General features: G+C 37.5%; 2 protein-coding genes across 3 annotated transcripts; both read left to right on the forward strand.

The window, feature by feature from the left end:
* The first annotated feature begins 388 nt into the window (after positions 1–388).
* LOC103713947 (uncharacterized) lies at positions 389–13,162 on the forward strand. Of its 2 annotated transcripts, none has more exons than XM_089924035.1 (6): positions 389–827; positions 2,844–3,000; positions 6,036–6,086; positions 7,895–7,987; positions 11,498–12,723; positions 12,828–13,162. In XM_089924035.1, exons 1-5 carry the CDS (start codon positions 673–675, stop codon positions 11,555–11,557), a joined length of 516 nt encoding a protein of 171 aa, XP_089780161.1. In that variant the 5' UTR covers positions 389–672; the 3' UTR covers positions 11,558–12,723; positions 12,828–13,162. The 2 variants fall into 2 exon arrangements, with proteins under 2 accessions (XP_089780161.1, XP_008799229.1); XM_008801007.5 differs by having other exon boundaries at positions 396–827; positions 12,822–13,162.
* A 1,690-nt stretch (positions 13,163–14,852) lies between these two features.
* On the forward strand, positions 14,853–15,822 carry LOC103713948 (uncharacterized). Its single transcript, XM_008801008.6, has one exon. The coding sequence runs from the start codon at positions 15,172–15,174 to the stop codon at positions 15,763–15,765; it is 594 nt and encodes a 197-aa protein (XP_008799230.4). The 5' UTR covers positions 14,853–15,171; the 3' UTR covers positions 15,766–15,822.
* The last annotated feature ends 2,895 nt before the right edge of the window (positions 15,823–18,717 follow it).

Consider the following 18,717-nt stretch of genomic DNA (forward strand, 5'->3'; position numbering starts at 1 on the left):
AAAATGTTTTTTAATTTTTAAATAAAATTAATTTTTAACAACCAGTAAAGTTAGTATTATTGTAGTTCTTATATATCAATTATTCAATCTTTTATTTCTAAATTTTCTCTCACATCACAGGAACATTTTACTAGTATACAATAAAGGGCTAGATGTCAATAGTAAGTTAATTTCTAACTCAAGTATTCTTAAGATAAGAATGCCCAAGTGAATATAACATGACAGGAAGGGTATAGTGTGTGAACATTATGCTTGCTCTCTAGCAACATGTTTTTTATAAATTTTGGAGATTTTCACTTTTGTCATTTTTCAGACAAAAATTATTTCAGCGAGAGGATTTTTAAGAGCAGTAAAAGAATTATATATAAGAAAACTTGACAGCTTCAGTGATGCGCTGTTCCTTCCCAACAGAAGAGGCAAGCAGAGAAGCCAATACAAGCCGGGGCGAGGTTTCGGTGGGCAGCGGTAGGTACGCGCGGTGAAGCCAAGAAGGGGGACCAGAGAGAGAGGGGGAGAGAGAGGGAGCGAGCGAGGGCGAGGTGGCTGTAGGATCTCGAGAAGGGAGAAAAGGGCAGCGCGGAATCGGACGCCGATCGGTCTCCCACCGCCGGCCAGCCTTGCAAAATCGTCATCGTCGTAGTATAAAAAGGAAAAAGGAAAGGAAGGGAAAAGATGAACGAGGTGTTGACCGCGGCGGATGTGGCATCGTCGTCGAGGACGTCGATGGCGCCGCCCTCTTCTACCTCGTCCCTGGCCTCCAATCTTCCCCTCGTCTCCGCCTTCTTCGCCTTCTCTCTCGCACAGTTCCTCAAGCTCTTCACCACCTGGTGCGTCGCTCGTCCTCCCGTTCTTTCTTCTCCTTGATCCATCTACTCTGTTGCATTCTCATGCTTCTCCGTCTATGACTGGATAAAATTTCAATTCAATTCCGTCGTCTTGTCCGTATATGTAGATAGTGTACGTTATCTATCGACTATCTGGCGAGACATCCAATTGATTCGAACCTTGCCGATTTCATGTTTCGAACTCACCCATTCTATCTTCTATATTGGGAGATTCATTCAGCTAGATTGGTTGCCAACGAATGTAGCTTAGTCCATGGGCTCTCTCAATGACAGAACTCAATGTTATATATGGGTCGATTTATAGTTTTCTTGGGTGAAGAAACATTTGAGACTCGTTTTCTTGGGCCCTTAGATGTTTATACCAATAAATTATAAAAAAACCTCTAACAAAAATGAGTCTTGGGGCATTTGTTTCCTTTGATTTCATGGATCAGGAAGCCTGAAAGAGTTGTTTTTATTCGTTTCACCGTTCCATCAATTTGTGTCTGTGGTCATTAAACCAATATTAGGTAATTGATGATCTTCCGCCAAGTATCTTTTGACATGCATCTCTCTTTATTCAGTCTCTATAAGGAGTATCCAAGGGGTTGCAAGTTTCACTCCATTAATGTGCTTTTTACAACATGAGTGGGTTTGTTCACTTCAGAGCTTCCCTCCTGGTTGTCTCACATGATATCATAGAACTCTTATCATAGTGGATATTTCTCAAGAGGAATCGTTTAAAAGGTCCTAAAGTTTAGAACTTAATTATCATAGGTGGGTGCTCCCCTTTGTGAATGATTATTCGTAATGAATTACACCACAGGAATGCTTATTGCTTGTCTGGAGGTTCATGTAGAAAAAAAACATTTCCTATTTTTCTATCTAAGCTACATATGTTTCACGCATTTGGACTACCGCTTTGGGTCCTCCATGTGCTGTTCATGTTTTTAATTTTTCTAGATTTTAAATTTGCATTCACCTTTTGAATGCCTTTTAGTGTGATCTAGTTCAATTTAGTAATATTTATTTCAGATTAGTAAGATTTTAAATACAAATTTTCTTTTATGATTTTCATGCAACTGTTCACAAATATGGTTACTAAACTTGATTGCACTAATATCATCCCCCTGTAACCCTTATTCTACCAGACATTAGAGTGGTTTCATGAACTCTTAGCCATTTCAAATGTGTTCTGTCTAGGACGACGGGGCATACAAAGTCCACATTACAGTTTAACATTTTCAATGTATTTTCTTTCATTTCTCTCGGCAATTTCTTTCTGGACATTTAAAGGTCTCCAAGCAAGTTTTGGAGGCCTATCACAGCAGTAACTTGGAAGAATTTAGCTAGTAATGCTTGTACGAGGATGTGATTCTTTGAGGCATTGCTTTGGGAATGTCTAGTTCCTAATATATTTTGATACTCTCCATCTCATATGTGTGACAAGCTTTTCTAGAGCTCCGCATTCCAATATGATGTCTGCAGAAGCAAATGTACATGCATATATGTTGTATGCAAGGACTGAGGTATCATATTCCAGCAGTGTGCTATCACAGTGCAATTTAAGAGCAATCTCAATGATTTCAGGCGATCGTTTTGGGTCTACAATTCCCAAAACATTCTGTTGATCCATATCTTTGTATATATTTTAGGAGAGAGAATGTTCCGAATTGTTTGGTAGCATAGTTTGCTATGTGTCATCTAAGTGTTCATTAGCCGATGCGATAAAAATTCAACTTCTCATGTCTCCATTTTTCACATCGGTTGTTAGCCATCTTTTTATCTATCTTTTTTTAGCAACACTTTTTTTTTAAAAAAAAAGGCATCATTTTACCATAATTTGTCATTTATATTGCTAACATTTAAATTTGGAAAGCCTCTTTTATGATCCTTTTAGATGATTTACCTAGTAATATAAGTTGCTTTGTAGATTTTTTTTTGGTTGCTTGGATTTCTTCAAATTGAAAGTAAATGTTTTATTTATAAGTCTTTGGTATTTTCATCCTAGACATACAGGTTTAAGGAGAAGAGATGGGATTCTAGAAGGTTGCTTGGGTCAGGTGGAATGCCTTCATCACATTCAGCTACTGTTGTAGCTCTTGCTGTGGCTATAGGTCTACAAGAAGGAGCTGGCAGCTCTTCATTTGCTCTTGCTGTGATTTTGGCATCCATTGTATGTACTTTATAACTATGGCCGTTTCTTTTTCTAGTGGGCATGGTTGCTAGTATTTATAAGTTTATAAATACTAATGTACACCAATCATAACATTTATGTGGTCATACTAAACTAGGTTTTGATTAATATTTGAGCTTCGATCAAACATTTACATTCTTTCGTACCATTGCATGTTTAATGAACCTGGAATTATGCAAAATGGACACCTATATAGTAAATGAAATGAATAAGATTGGCAATTAGTTTGTGACTTTGTTCTCATGCTTGTGAATCTCTTGCTGTATTTAGTTTACATAATTAAGGCTTTGCAAATGTGTACTGACACATGTACACTTTGTTGATGGGAATAAATGAGCATGTTTTGTAGCAATCTATTCCCAGTTTAATGCCATATGATTTGCCTCCAAATATTGTCTTGAAAAGGCTTTCTTTTGTTTTTTGTAAGGGGCAGCATGTGAGAAGCCTTCTGGATGAAACAAGTAGAAAAGGTATAGAGAGATATCCATAGGAAACAAGCATATGATGCCATCCATAACAGTGTCACTAGAAATTGCTATATGCTGCATTTTCTATCTTATGCTTTTTGGTGTGTTTTTGCTCACTTTTGGATCCAATGCTTAAATATAGGGTGCTAGATTCTCATATATGTTCAAAATCTTTCAATGAGCCTCTTTTATGCTCTGAAAAGCTCCACCAGATTCTTATATATGTTCAAAGTCTTTCAATGAGCCTCTTTTATGCTCTGAAAAGCTTCAATAGTGTTAAGCTAGTTAGAGTTGCAAAAAGCCAAAAACATGAGAATTATTGATGAAGGGGCTTAATGGCCTCCACTGCATACTTTGTACTCACTATACCTTGGTAACTGTTATTCAATATTCTCTCAGCCACATTTCCTAAAAAGATCATTCCATTTCTAGAGGTGGATCATTTAAATAATGTGATTGTAGCCATAGACCCTATCTTCCTTTTTAGAAAGTTATTGATTCACAGGTGACCATTCCCATTGAGATGGATGTCTGCATGCCCCATTCAACCTGTCATCTCCTATAAACCAGAGAGGGTGGCAACCAATGTAGTTACATTAGGGATATTTTTTTTAGTCATTTCTTAGGGTATGCTTTAAATGGTGTTCAATATTATTATATGAGATTTTGGAGGTTTGGAATAAGAGAATAGCTATATTTTCAAACTTCTACATCCTCTTGTCCTCTTTTCCTTCTAAAAATCTCATCCATCTTCATCTCCTTTTTCCCTTTGTTATTCTCTCTTTTCTCTCTCATGAACACTTATTATTGCATTAGCCCCTAATTGATATCAGATAAATATGAAATCAAATAAGCTCTTTAAAGCTATAATTCAGCCCTCGTTTTTGAGGGGGCATTGTCACCGACAAACTTGTTTTGACTTCTTTTAGTCCGGAGCTTATCCTTGATTTAGGTGTTCTTCTGCCACCAATTGAAACTTCAATTTTATTGCAACAAAGGTTGGAAGAGTTTTCGGGAGAGGGATGTGAACTTGACCTTCTTGAATGAAGTGCATAGCTTGGTAGTTCCAATTGCTGATTTATGTATTTGGCACCTCTGCTTATATGTTTAATCCCATACCTTAGTGTATCACATATATATGCTAAGACGAGAAAAATTTTGTATAATGCTTATAACATATAATTATACACAATGAATCCCCATTCAACTTATTGATCATCATGCAGCATAGTAGCTATATGCATTATGATTTGAAAAAAGTCATTAACTAACCACTTGACTGCAACAGTATAAGACTGTTTAAGTAATATAGGACAACCCCCTCTGCCTCTTTCTTTTTCACATTCAGCCAGCAGCATATATGTGGAAGGGTTAACGAACCAGGATAACTACTAAGTCAAGATGATAACTGGGTTAACTAAATAAATAACCAACTTGGAGGGGATTTGCGCCCGAGATCTCCAGTAACCTTAGGTATGACACTATGCCAAATAACCACTTGATCCCAAATGCTTAAGCTTTCAAGGGATGGGTCAACAATGTATATCGCGCATAAAGCTATCTTAAATTCTTGGCCCTAGCCTAAGTAACCTGAATTTGAACATTACTATGATAGAAACCATGGAATGTCGTACCGGCCCGTACCGGTCCGGTCCTAGACCGGTACCGGAACCACTAAAAAACCTGTATTTTCCGATTTTTTAGCCGAACCGGCCGGTTCGGAGCCCGTACCGGCCGGTTCGGAGCCCGTACCGGCCGGTACCGGCCTCGTACCGGTGCGAACCGGCCGGTTTGCACCGGTACGTTTTTTTTTTTGGAACCCCAGCGCCTCGCGCTGTGGTTTTTGAAACCACCGGTACCGGCCGGTACGTACTGTACCGGACCGGTACCGTACCGGTCCGGCTGGCCACCGGTACGCCGACCGGTACCGGTACGGCGGACCTTGATAGAAACCTTTTAATATTATTTATTTCATAGTCTCAAAGTTCAAGTTTATTAGAGATGATACACATATTAGATAAACCCAGAAATATATTCTTGACAATAATCATTTTGTCTCATCATTCATAAACAAAACTCACTTAGAAGCATCCTCTCAAAGCTAGGGTAAATTCTTGGTGGAGAAGCTTAGGAATTTAATATCAAGCTCCGTAACAGTACAGAGAAGAGAATGAAAATTATAGAGCTCTTGAATGTGGTGACTTCAGCAATTGTTGGGACTATATGCAGCGAAGTGCTTAATGGTAGAAATTTACATATTTTTCTGATAGACAATAATTTTATTTTGATGTAATTTGCAATGCTCTTTCCTCAATTGACCTTGCCATTTCTTGTTCAGTTTGTGACTACAATTCTCCATAAAAACATCCCATTTGTTATATTTAATCATCATAGAATAAAGTTTGAAGATGTCCGTCCTTGTGATTTTGCAATTTCTACTTACAAATGCTTTTTCCCCTGTTGTTTCTGAAATTTCTGCAACAGCAAAAACTACGTAATATCTTCTTTGATTAGCTTTCAATCTCAATCATCTACATTTTCCTGCAGGTAATGTATGATGCATCTGGGATTAGATTGCATGCTGGCCGGCAAGCTGAGGTAAACTCTGCTAAGACAGAAAACTACTCTTAGTAGGAACTAGCTCTAACACATAGTCAACAACTCTCCAGTCGTTATACATAATATATGGAGGGTATTTTGTAGTTTTCTCAGCATGCAGAAATATGCAAGGAATATTACCATCTCCATAGTTCCATCTGATCTTTGCTAGGCCAATCTGAACTCGTATATGCACATCAAATGATGTCATGTGTTTATGTTACTACTGATTCAAAAATTTAATCAGCAATAATTCTTGATGATAAACATTAAACAATATCTGCGCCACTGGTTTTTATGCGTGATTACTGGATTATTCACTACATGGCATATAGGTTCTAAGTAATTGACTTGCATGACTTGACAACTTAACATTAAGTCATTAACCACAACAACTATATGTTATGACTCGACTGACAATCGTCAACAATGTCTCTTTAAAAAGTTTCTGGTTTATTCAGCCAATTAAGGTTCACCAATGTCGCCAAAAGAAGCTGTGCTAGAAATTCCAGTATCAGTTCTAATAGTCTTAATGTTCATACTGAATTTGTTTGTATTTCTTTATAGTAAAAACTTCATGTCTTTACATGAGGTATAATGGAACATCATAGACTGTAAACAATATCTGCAGGATCTTAGTTTGTGAAACCTGTATTGTGAGAAATGTTGGAAAGTAGACTTGAAGCTATCTAGCGTTCTCCAACATTTCTTAGAACCCCCAACCATGATCATACAAAATCGAAGTCTGACTCAGGTAAATGCTCTCTAGAGGCTGGATTATAAAAATCAATTTAAATAAAAAGAAAAATATAACTACTCTCAATGACCTGCTGTGAGTAGTTTTGAGTTGTTTTGGTCACAATTGGTTGAAATAACCAAACATGGAGTCCATCACTCGATATTGGATGAAACTAGATATGAAATACCAGAAACTGCTTAGACTCATGTGGTTTTATATTAAATTTGGCCAAAGCCAAAGTGTTTCAGTTGAAAACTTGTGGTTCAGTGAGGGTGTCTCCAAAGCCTTTAAACATAAGAAGCAGACTGAGATATTTGCAAACTGTAGCCTCTTTGTCCCTTATCTGCTGTCTTATATTAAAAAAATAAAATTTCTACATCTTATAAGGCATATTTTACAGTGTTAAATAGATGTCTCATTCAAAATGAAGCATAAATACGTGAATTTATGATAGTATGCATTTGGGAAGCATATTATAATATTTTTTGTTGGCCAGCTGGAACCAAACTTAACTTTTTTACTCCAAGATTCATACCAGATATAAAGTGAGCTTTTTGATTGCATTTCCAGAAATTTTAAAAGATAACAAATTATAACAGTATAGCCCCATGGTAGTTTTAGGTGGTCTCCTCTTCTTGCCTTATGAAGCATCATTGCTACTAGAAAACTGCTGATAATTACTGAACTGGTGGATGCCCATCGCACTCTAGTCTCACATTCTTGAAAATCCTTTGGTTTGAAACATATGAAAATAAATTTAAATGTCATGTCAAGTAAATTCTCATATATGATTTTTGTTCCAAGTTATAGTATTTCTTGTAATGTGCTTCATGGCACATTGATTTCATAAGATGAACAGAGACTATTAAGATAACATTCAGCATCAGGTTATTCGTGGATTGTCCTAGTGTTATTGATTTATGTTAGTTTAAACTTGTGATTTTGTTTGCTATTAGGTCATCCTTTCTACACAACATTTAATAGATCCATAATCTGATCATGTTCCGAAATAATAGATGACTTGTAAAATAATTTTGTAAGGAAATTTATTCTGTGGTCATTGCTGCAGTTGTTGAATCAAATAGTATGCGAACTGCCACCGGAGCACCCTTTATCTAGTGTTAGGCCTTTACGTGAACCTCTTGGACACACCCCACTTCAGGTACGTGACAGATGCATTCTATTACTGCAGTTTTATTTGATGAACAGTTTCTTTCTACATGCTATTGGTGCTGTTCTGCAATTTTCTCTCAGACTTGCTTTACGCTGGGCTATATTTGTACCCTTGTCAAAGAAATGAGCAATTACAGGCAGTAAACGAGTAATGCTGATGATAGCAATCAAGTTGCAATATACATATATTATGATATATTGAAATTCTGTTTAGTGTTTGCACTTCTTTTGTATGCATTATTCTTGCTGTTGGTACACTGATTTTTGCATAGCTTTGTGTAAACATGCTTGGTTCAAGTTCACTCTGTTGCTCATCTTATACAGGGAGTGCATTGGTAAGATTGAAGGAGTAATTTTTGTAAAAGCTGAAAATTGCTTGAAAAGAAAATACTTAATTTGATCCATAAACTTCTTCTTAGATTTCAGGATTCATTATGAATTTTTGCATTTGCATTTTTCAAATCTCTATATCAAAAATGTTGTTTGTTTTTTAGGGGGTTACACCCAACTACTTTCTTCTCATGGAAGAAGCACTCATACAATCATCATCAATCTTGAAAATGTTGTTTAAAGAAGGAAATATTTAAGCATCTTATTGTGAGAACAATACTATATATTCTATATCATCTCATGCAACTGCTTATTTGCTTATAAGTTTGTCATTATCAAGAATTGCTGCTTCCCATTCCACATTTAAGTCAGCTTTGCTACACACTTTCATTTCAATGAAATTATAGGCCAAGTTACAGTCTCACATGCTTTAGAGCATGTTAAATTCTATTGCATGTAAGATAACTAAGGTAAAATAAAAAGATGATGAAGATGGGAAGGACATAAATTAAAAGATGAAGCCTCACAATGTGTAGCTGAAATCAAACAGATGGCTTCAATGAATGCTGATACCAAAAATCCCTAGTTCATGTTAATCCAAAACTGACGGAAACCAATTAAAACCTACTTTATAAGTAGTCGCTTTGCTTATCTTGGGATTTAGACTTAAGATTTATTAAATTATGACAATTGCAACTCAATATAAGACACCTTCTTAGCGATAATGAACATAGTTTTCATATAAAATATATAATGTAATCTAATTTTCAATTTCCATATTATTTAGTTAAATGGCAATATGACCTTAACATATGAGAAAAAATACCTAACTTTAGATTCTGTATAGGTTGTACTCAAAATGATGATGAGAAAATATATGATGCGTTAGCCACTGAAAACTTATGCACAATAGGATGGGTGACAAGGAGGAGGGATTGGTGGTTGGGGAAGGGCACAAAGAGAGGTCTATCGGTGTGGGAGATGAGGAGGGTAGTTGAAAGAGAGGATACATTGAGATGATATATCTCAATGTTTTGTGGTATGAATTTTGTTCAGATAAGAAAGCAATTTCTAGTTAAAGATAAAATTTAAAACAAACACGTGAGAAATAGAAATTTGAGAGCATGGCAAGTTAGTATAGATGAGATCATAGGTATTATGAGAGAGATAGAGAGAGAGAGAGAGAGAGAGAGAGAGAGAGAGAGAAGGGCAGTGATCTTCAAATACGTAAACATTCCTTTATAATTTAAATTATATATTATTTTTTTTATAAAAAATAAGGGCAATATGGACAATATTTTTGATAGATTGAATTTTTGTGGCATATTTCTCTCATTTAGTAATTTAGTATAGATAACTGTATCTCGAATAATATATATTCTAACGTTAATCGATATTACCCATACCACTATAGGTTTGAAAAGAAAAGAATAGATAGGAGGAAGAGGAGCAATTTGAGGGAGACAAACAGAGGAGAAGATAAGCGAGAAAAGGAGGGACATGAGAGAAGGATATTTAGGAAAAGAATGTTGCAAGGACCGGTCCTCAGTCCATGTGGTAACAAATTTATTGAAGTAAAGAGGCTGGCCACTAACTAGGGAAAAAAGGAACAAAATGTTCTTAGTAACCAGTCGGTTTTGGTTGTTACATGCATGGGCCTATTTAAAGTATATCACTGCAAAGTATGGTTGGTTATATTTACAAGTATTGTCCTCAGTCCCTGCAGCAACAAGTTTATTAAAATAAGGAAGCTGGCTACTAATTAGCGCAAGAAAGGAATTAAATATTCTTGATAAGCTTTGGTTCATTTATCACAATTATGGCTCAATTAAAGGCCCAATAATACATCAAACAAATAAAATATGGCCCATATGCAAGAAATACGGCTGAATATTGGTCTATCTATATTATATTATTAAATGAGGAAAGAATATGCTATTTTAGATTCTGCTGTCAAATTTTTGACCACCATACTCTTAGTTCCTTTTTCATGAATATTTGAACAAAATATGATTGAGAAGTTAGATATGTCTAACATCTTAATCATATTTCTGCACACCAGTGTCTCTGTTTATTTCTGCCCCTCTGTCTCTAATGTAGACGGTTTCTCCTAAACATCTCAAATCAGTTGGACTATATTTTAAAAAAATCTCATATCCATCTCTCAGCCACATCCCCAATCCATTGGACTCTTTAAAATTTGAAAACAAACAAAAACGGCATTACTCTTATCCCCCAATATCCATGTGTTTTTCTCTCTTATCCCCCAATATCCTGAATTTTTTATTAGTTTATTTTTAACTTGCATTTTACATATCCAGCCGCTAGTTACAAAAAAAAAATTAATTAAAAAATAATCATCAACCTCCCCTTAAGTGGTCTCTCTTTGAATTCTTTCATTGGCGTCCTTGAGGAGACAGCTTAAATCAATACAAAGAGGCTTATTTAAATTAAAACCTGTATGCCTTCACAATGCTAACTGAATAGCACAAAAAGCTTCCAGCATGCTTACATGGATTCCTCAGAATTTTCAAACTTACAAATCCTGTACTTCCGTGTTAAATTCAATTTTCGATAGGTGATTGTTCCACAGATCTTAGAAATTTTTAGTTACGAGACCACAGGAATCAATTACTATGAGCAAATTTATCCCTAATAGAAATTCCATTGGTTTCTTGTTTGGAGATGTCCATTACCATGCAAGGCAACAATTATAGACAGCAAGTACTTGCAAGTAATCAATCAAACCTTTTGCTTCTTGCCGAATGAGGAAGCAGGCAAATTCACTGTGAGTAATTTTTCAACATCACAATCCTCCTTTCCACTCTGTGTTTACAGATTGAGATTTATGAATGAAAACACAACAAAGATATTTGTGAATTTAGGGTACATCATGTCCATGACATTGTAGACCTTGTCCAGTTAATTTCTCTATCAGGCAGATTCTTTCAAAACCTAACCTCTTTTTTACACTATTCATTAGAGCCTGAAGAAAATGCATGAATATTATCTTGTTAATAGTGTGAACCATGGATTTGAAACTAGGTGATAACCAACATATTATGTGGTGATTGTAATTGCTCTGCAATTCGTGCTCTTAGCCTACTGCAAGCTTTCTAAGACGTATAAGCGGCATTAAAGTACCTAACCTGTCCAATTTTTTGTGCAGGTTTGTGCAGGTGCTGTCCTGGGCTGCTTTGTATCATACCTGATGAGATATTCAGGATGAGAAGAAATTTGACCTTGTCTGCCATAATTGGTTCTGATGGAAATGGGGGTCAATTACATAACTGAAATCAATCCTAGCTTACCAACAAGTGATACTTCCCTCATTAATATTAGCTTTGTGTGGGCATAGATTCTTGATGAACTCCTGAATCTGTTCAGTAAAATAAGCTTTTGCACTTGTGTTATAGATAGTAAAACTCTTGATTCTCCCTGCAAAAATTTAAGCACAAAGCCACCAAATGATGAAAGATGGTACAATATTTGTGCTTACCCTTTTTTTATAAATATTTGGTTCTAACCCTTGGTTGGTGGTGAGTATTATAGAGTGCAACTTCCGTGGGTTGGATCAGTTCAAATGCCAATTTGCTCCCAGCCACACAAGTTGTTTTGCCTCCTAACTATCCAACCCTAATGAGAAACATTGGACCCAACTACTACCGTGCATTTTGAACCCAAATTGCTTTGATTGCCTTAGTTGACGATGGCTTCTTTTGTATCCTAATAGGATTTTTTTTTAATTGTTAGATTATACTGCAGATGGTATTTTAGGTTAACACTGTATTTTGTCGAGAATCTTATTATAAAACTACAGCTTGAGTTTTCCATGGGTTTAAATTTGGTTTGGTGGCTTGATCTTTGAATTGGAAACAAACCCAATTCGAAATCTTGTGACATTTTGCCGCCTAAATCACAGGTTGGGTCAAAACAGGTTCAGGTAGAATCTCAGCATGAGTTGTTTTTGAATGCTAGACCTCTGACTAAGATGTAGCAGACCGAAAGTTGCCTGTAGAGGCTTATAGACAAATAAAGCTTGCATTTTACTTTGCGAGGTGTCAGTGATTTAGACAATTCTAAATTAAAATCTCTTAGGGATCTTGGATTCATGATAGGCATCACACGGACCAATAGGAGGGTTTATATTCTGAAACTGCTGTTTAGTCTACTGTTTATGGATATTTTTTCCATGAATCTAGACCACTGCTACATGGATGTAAGTACAGTTGATGGCTTGTGTTTTTTTAAGATGTTTCACGTTCTATAGTATCTATCAAGTTGCTGGTCTAAGAAAATTTTCAGTTTAACAAAGAAGTGGCGATCCAAGTCATGGCAAAGAGGGATTTCGGTGAGCTTTATCCAGGCCAAAATCAAATCCATGATTTTCAGCAGGTCTATTCTTGGATTATCCTGTCTGAAACAAGAAGAAAGCTAGCTATCATGATATCATCTAAGTATTTCCTTCTCTCTCTCAATTGTCCTCTTTTTAGTTGCAGTGTTGGGGCAAGAGATGCTGGGAACGGCTGACATCACCATAGGAGTTGCTGACATCCTCCATTTCTTTTTGGCAATCTTGCAACTTGCCAAACCCGTCAATATGGTTTAGGGAATTGGCTACCTGACAACGATGATTTGGTTTTAGCGAGAGGAAGTAGGATTAAGAGGTCATGAGTAGGAAAAGGTGGGACAGACACAGGCTGGTGATAACAGATCATCCTATGAGTAATACCATGCGACACAAATTAATGATATGTTCTTGCTGGATGCTAAAGAAGGGGATTGGTGTAACTCATTTGATACAGTGCCAATGCAAGGAAGAGGTTAAATAGTACACCTGAGAAACTTTTCTTGTGCACTTAACAAAGACCTCAAAACATTGTTCCTTATTATATGCACAATGCCCAATCCAACTGTACTCACATTAGAACAGGGTTAAATAAAAATTTATGTATTACTCAACCTGAAATACCACATCTTAGCAAGTCCCAGCCACAAACATTCGCTTGTCACACTACCAACAATCCCTAAATCGGATACTTTCGATCCAAATTATAAAAAAGTTCTCATTTATCAAGCTGCTGCTGTTTTCGAGAGCAACAAATAAAAATAGGAGATGAGGAGATGCAAAAGTTGATGTCTCCCAACATTTCAAAACCCGGTAAGACCGCAAATTTCTGTGGATAAAGATGTGCAGCCCGGCAGCACTCCATTGGTGCATGCATGCATTGTTTGCGAGGCTTAGGAACGCAAGTGGGAGAAAAGGGAGATCCCGCGGTATTCCGTCCGATGATCCTACAGCGACGTTAAAGCCATGGATCGATTCAGCTAGCGATCGAGTTAGGCCCACTCGCTCGGTCCTGTGGCATCACCGCAAAGAAGAAATAAAAAGAAGATGCTATGCTGGCCTTTGTAGGAACCAACGACTGAAAAGGGAGCTCTCTGCCTCTTGGCTCTCCTCGCTCTCTTACCCTCGGTCAGCTGGCCCCTGCATGGGAATGGGACATTCTAGCTCGCTGATGCAGCTCTTAGAAAATGAGATGCCTTTCCTTCTCTTTGGGATCACTGCACCGAGCATCCGTGCATGCTTCACCAAACTCACTGCGACTTCTACGTACGATTGCTCTTGATTTCATGCATGAACGGTGGTAGGGCATGAGGAATCGGTGAGATGGCATGGATAAGATCAAGAGAGATGCTCTCGCATGAGAAATTTAGCAAAGTTGGCGCTCATACGTCACGTGAGCGATGGCGACTTCCCAAGACTACTGCGGATAAGAATATAAAAAGAGGGAGCGTGGAAATAAAAACGAACACGGCAAAGCAGATAGGGTTGGTATATGCGAGGGTGGAGCGGATCCACGAGATCCTCATAATTTTTTCTCTCTGGGGGGCGGCCAACTAAAACGGTTGAAAGGTAATAAGGCGAAAAAGTGAGGCACGGCATGGGGACCACAGTCCACTAAGCCAAGTGGAAGCTTGGAGAAAAAGTTTGCTAAGAGGAACTTCACTATGACAACTAACCACATCACCAATGGGCTCGTATTTTCAGTTTTTTTAAAAAAAATAAAAACAGAGACTGTTCTATGTAAGTAATGGTTGGTGATCATTGCTGTTGCTCTCTCTCAGCTAATTCTTATAGCATTGATATCATGAAAGAAATTCCCCTCGCTCACTCATAAAAGCTTTTTTTTTTTTTTTTTGGTGCAGTGTTGGTTTTAATATGGAACTACTTTATTTTGTGTTTCTAAAGTTGTGGTCTGGACTGAAAGAAGATTGGCATGAAATTAAGCAGAAAGATTAGCATTTATTTAGATGGTGAGATTACGTGCTTGGGTACGTAACGGGCCTCCCTTTAAGCACAAATTTTTAGATGCTAAGGTCGTGCATTAGCAACAGTGTAACCATGCTTTAGAGAGATTGCAAAGGGACTAACTCTGCTTAGTAGGGTCATTTGTGAGGATTTCTTTGTTGGCGTATGTATATTTCCTCACTGGAAAAGAGATTCTCTCGGCTGGCAGGAGAGAGCGGGGACCCTGGAGGTCTCGCTTCCGGGCCCGCGCAGGAGATCCCCGGTCGTGGGTCACCCGGAGTCGCCCAAAAGTGAGCGAATATGCGCACCGACCTTATCGTCCCACGCCTCGATTCCATCACCTTTCTTCCTCACTAACAACAAGCAAATATCTACGATTTCACGCATAGTCTAATCCATTCTACACTTATCTAATCCAATCCATTTCTTTCTCTACCTTCTAAATCTTCCACTATCCTTACCTCTTTAGTTCTATAAATACATGCCAAAGGCTTTCCCCGTGTTACTACCACTGTTCTACTCTAGGGGTTATGGAGAAGTTCCCCAGGTCTCAGTTTGCCAAGATACTGCTCTTCCTTCTCCTCCTCCTCACTCCCTTCATACCCACGTCCCTGAGGCCTTCCTACCTCTACTTCCTCCTCAACATCCTCATCGTCGCCCTGGGCGTCGAGGCCGGCTTCCTCAACGCCATCTCGGGGCCTCCCGATGAGAAGAAAGCGGCCCCCATTATCACTTCTCTGGCTGCACAAGCTCTCCCGGATAACGGTAGTAGCAGCGGAGTTGACGCTGCCAGCCTGCATGAAGGAAGAGCACAGCCCGTGAAACCTTTGGAGAAACCAAAGGTGGAGAAGGTGGCTGTGGTTGCCAGGAGGGTGCAGAAGGTGAAGAGGTGCCCGTCGAAGCCGAGCATTTTTTTCATCGGCGGTTTCGACGGTGAGGGCGGACTTAAAGAAGAGGGGGAGGAGGAAGACGAGGAAGGGGAGGTGGTGGTGGTCGGACAGCTCAGTAAGCAGGAGCTGTTCGCAAAGGCTGAGACGTTCATCGGCAACTTCTACCAGCAGCTGAAGATGCAGAGAGAGGAGTCATGGAAGAAGATTCATGGGCTCTACCATAGGGCTTTCTAGGGTTTTCAGAGATCTACCGCCTATATATATATATATATATATATATATATATATATATATATATATATATATATATATATTAGTTTACGTAGAGATAACATAGTAACATAGTCATCGTATATGCACCATAATTTGCATTTGGTGGGTCGGCATTGGTGAAGGAAGGAGGGGTCAAGATATTTTTCTTTGGCCCCTTTCAATCTTTCTTTCTTTTTTTTTTAATCTTTGTGTGATATTTGTATAGATTGTGGGCTGTTCTCATGTACTTACTGCTTGTTCTAGTCAATCTAAATATAAATATAAAAGGGTGGTGAGTAGTTACACAACATTTGAAATGTCACGGAACATAAACTCCTTTCTTGTGAAAGTGAGTGATTTTTTGAGAGAAGAGTGAGATGATTTTTATCGCTCTAACTTCAACAATTCTATATGGGCTTCCTCTAAATGAAATGAACATCCGTGACCAAAATAATAAATAAAATAGAAATCTGTTTACCAAAAGGAATAGAAAATTAGAGGACATCCAACGATAGAATTCCTGTCTTCAGCTATATATGTGAACGAGAAATGGCAACTAAATTGGAACTAATCCACCACCGGAAGCCTTCATCCCTTTCAATATTCTTGACAGGGGCAGCCAAATATATTTGGGGGCCTAAGGGCGTTTTATCTTTGAAGTCTTTCCTGCAGCGGGCCGGCCTAAGACGAACTCATAGGAGGACCTTTTTTCTTTTCATTTTGTCTTTGAGGCCTTTCATGCGGTGGGTCTTCTTTGGGTCGGGGCCTTAGGCGACCGCCTCATTCGCTTAAAAGTTGGGCCTGCCCTAATTCTTGAGACGATAAATTATCCACTGCTGTGAGGCTGAAGAAAATGAGCAGTATACAGGGATATGATGAAAAAAAATCCAACCGTACATATATCTAATATTAGAAATTAAGCATTTATTCGTTTGTATTTTATAAATCCTGATAATTTAAGATATTATTTAGGAAAATTAATGACTTAGCTATAAAAGGAGTGTGCTATCAATTAAGTATCCCAATTTACCAATCCTTCCAAAAAAAATACTTCAGAGAATTGAGTTTGATTTTTCTCTATTTTATTCTGGGGAAGGGGAACTTAATCATTGTAAGGGAAAATAGAAAAGCGCATATCCTTTTCAATTTTTTTAAATTCTATTTTTTTAGCGATGTTTTCTAATCAATAGTTTGTGTTTATGGCGAACACTGGTCCGTATGAGAAGGAAAAATGTTCAAATTCTCAACAATAAAACAAATACAAAGCCATTTTAGTTGGTGAATGAGTGGGCCTCACACCGATGGGCTGGATCCGGGCCCATTAACAGCCCTAGCTGCAGCCTGTCAGATGGAGAGTTCACAGCCGATGGAGAAGGTTGGCATTCATGGACACTGTGTTAAAAAAGCCTGTCCGGCCAGATAGCCACTGGGCTAACTTGTTGACTGTTATGTTGGATCAGTTTAGCCTAATAAATCATGAGGCTAGTGTCAACATGCAACCTCGATGTCATTCTAAAATATTATAATTTGAGACTTCCATCCAAATAAATTTTCTCAAAAGAGAGATTTATAGTAAAGCTGATCATGTGCCGGGCCTCAGGTCTAAATTATATTTATTTGAAATTTAACATCTTCTGTGCCCAAGCTCGGTCCATGATTAGCTCTAATTTATAGCACATAAATACCAAAATGAGATAATGTCACCCAATGGGAAATACATGCTATGTTGATTGACCTGCTTGGACAATACCAAACATATGTGAAGCTCAAATCTTGTTTGGCATTTATACATCTCACCAGCAAGGAGCATATGCCAACTATGAGAAACCCCTATGCTCAACTATAGGAGGTGTAGTAAGCCATCAGAATTAGTTCACTATGTAATGTTTGCATATGGTGATCCTCTTGCTTATGAATGAAGCCATGAATGAGGAGATAAAGACGTTTAGAGAAATGATATGCGGGAACTCATCAATATCCCACAAGGATAGAAAACAATTGATGTGAAGTGAATTTTCATGACAGAAGTTAAGCCAAATGGTGAAGTTAAATGGTGCAAGGTGAGATTGGACTTGATTATCAAGAGATATTCTCTCTATTAACCAGAATAGAAATTGTTAGGTGATTTATTGCTTTGGCTACACAAAATAGTTGGAAGTTTCACCAAATGGACCCAGTCGCTCATGGAAGAAGTAAGCAATAGATACATGATTCCACTTCCTCCTAGATTAAGTGAATAAAAATCAAGTCCAGCAAGTTTAGTGCAAGTCAGAGAACTAGGTTGCAGATATTCTTACCAAACTTTTGAAATTTGGCTCATTCATCAAGCTTAAGTGTACGATGGGAATGGCAAGGTTGACTGAATCTGGATTAAGTGGGGATGTTGAAGTTAATCCAGATTCCTAGTTTATTTTCATCTTTTAGGATTAAGTTTATTTAGTAGATTAAGTTTATCATTATTTCTTATCTTTATCTAGTTTATAAAGTCTATCGAGTTGATGATGCCTATCTTTCACATATTTATTTTCAATTGTTCTTATCAATTGGAGGTGGAAATAAGGTATGGTTAAATAAAAGCTTGCTTTTAGTTTCTCCTCCCTTATTGTTTGCTCTTTCCTTATGTTTGTGAGTTTGCCTTATTAGTTATTCATATGATGAAGAGAAATATGGATGGTTTTTACTTCAAGAATCTCTAAATGTATTTAAACTCAAATAATAAATGAACTCTCAATTTTGATTGTCACACTTGATCATTTCTGTACTAAACAAAAAGAGACGAGAGAACTTTTCTCTTGAAAGGTAAAAGAAGCGAAAGCTCTCTAAACTAATATTAGTGTATTTAGCAAAAAATTTAACATATTTATAAAAATGACAAAAAAATAGATGGGCATGGTTGAACATCTAATAATGTGCAGGATCAATTAATGTATAGCC

This window comes from Phoenix dactylifera, chromosome 1 (assembly GCF_051530095.1).
Source record: "Phoenix dactylifera cultivar Ajwa chromosome 1, Ajwa_hap1_PhDact_Kaust_v1.1, whole genome shotgun sequence".
Classification (NCBI taxonomy): Eukaryota; Viridiplantae; Streptophyta; class Magnoliopsida; order Arecales; family Arecaceae; genus Phoenix; species Phoenix dactylifera.

Excerpts from the sequence above, each read along its gene's own strand:
- LOC103713948 (XM_008801008.6), top strand. The coding sequence starts at position 15,172 with ATGGAGAAGTTCCCCAGGTCTCAGTTTGCCAAGATACTGCTCTTCCTT.
- LOC103713947 (XM_089924035.1), top strand. The coding sequence starts at position 673 with ATGAACGAGGTGTTGACCGCGGCGGATGTGGCATCGTCGTCGAGGACG. Across the intron at positions 828-2,843 it reads CTCAAGCTCTTCACCACCTG|GTTTAAGGAGAAGAGATGGG; the intron begins GTGCGTCGCTCG and ends CTAGACATACAG. Across the intron at positions 7,988-11,497 it reads TTGGACACACCCCACTTCAG|GTTTGTGCAGGTGCTGTCCT; the intron begins GTACGTGACAGA and ends TTTTTTGTGCAG.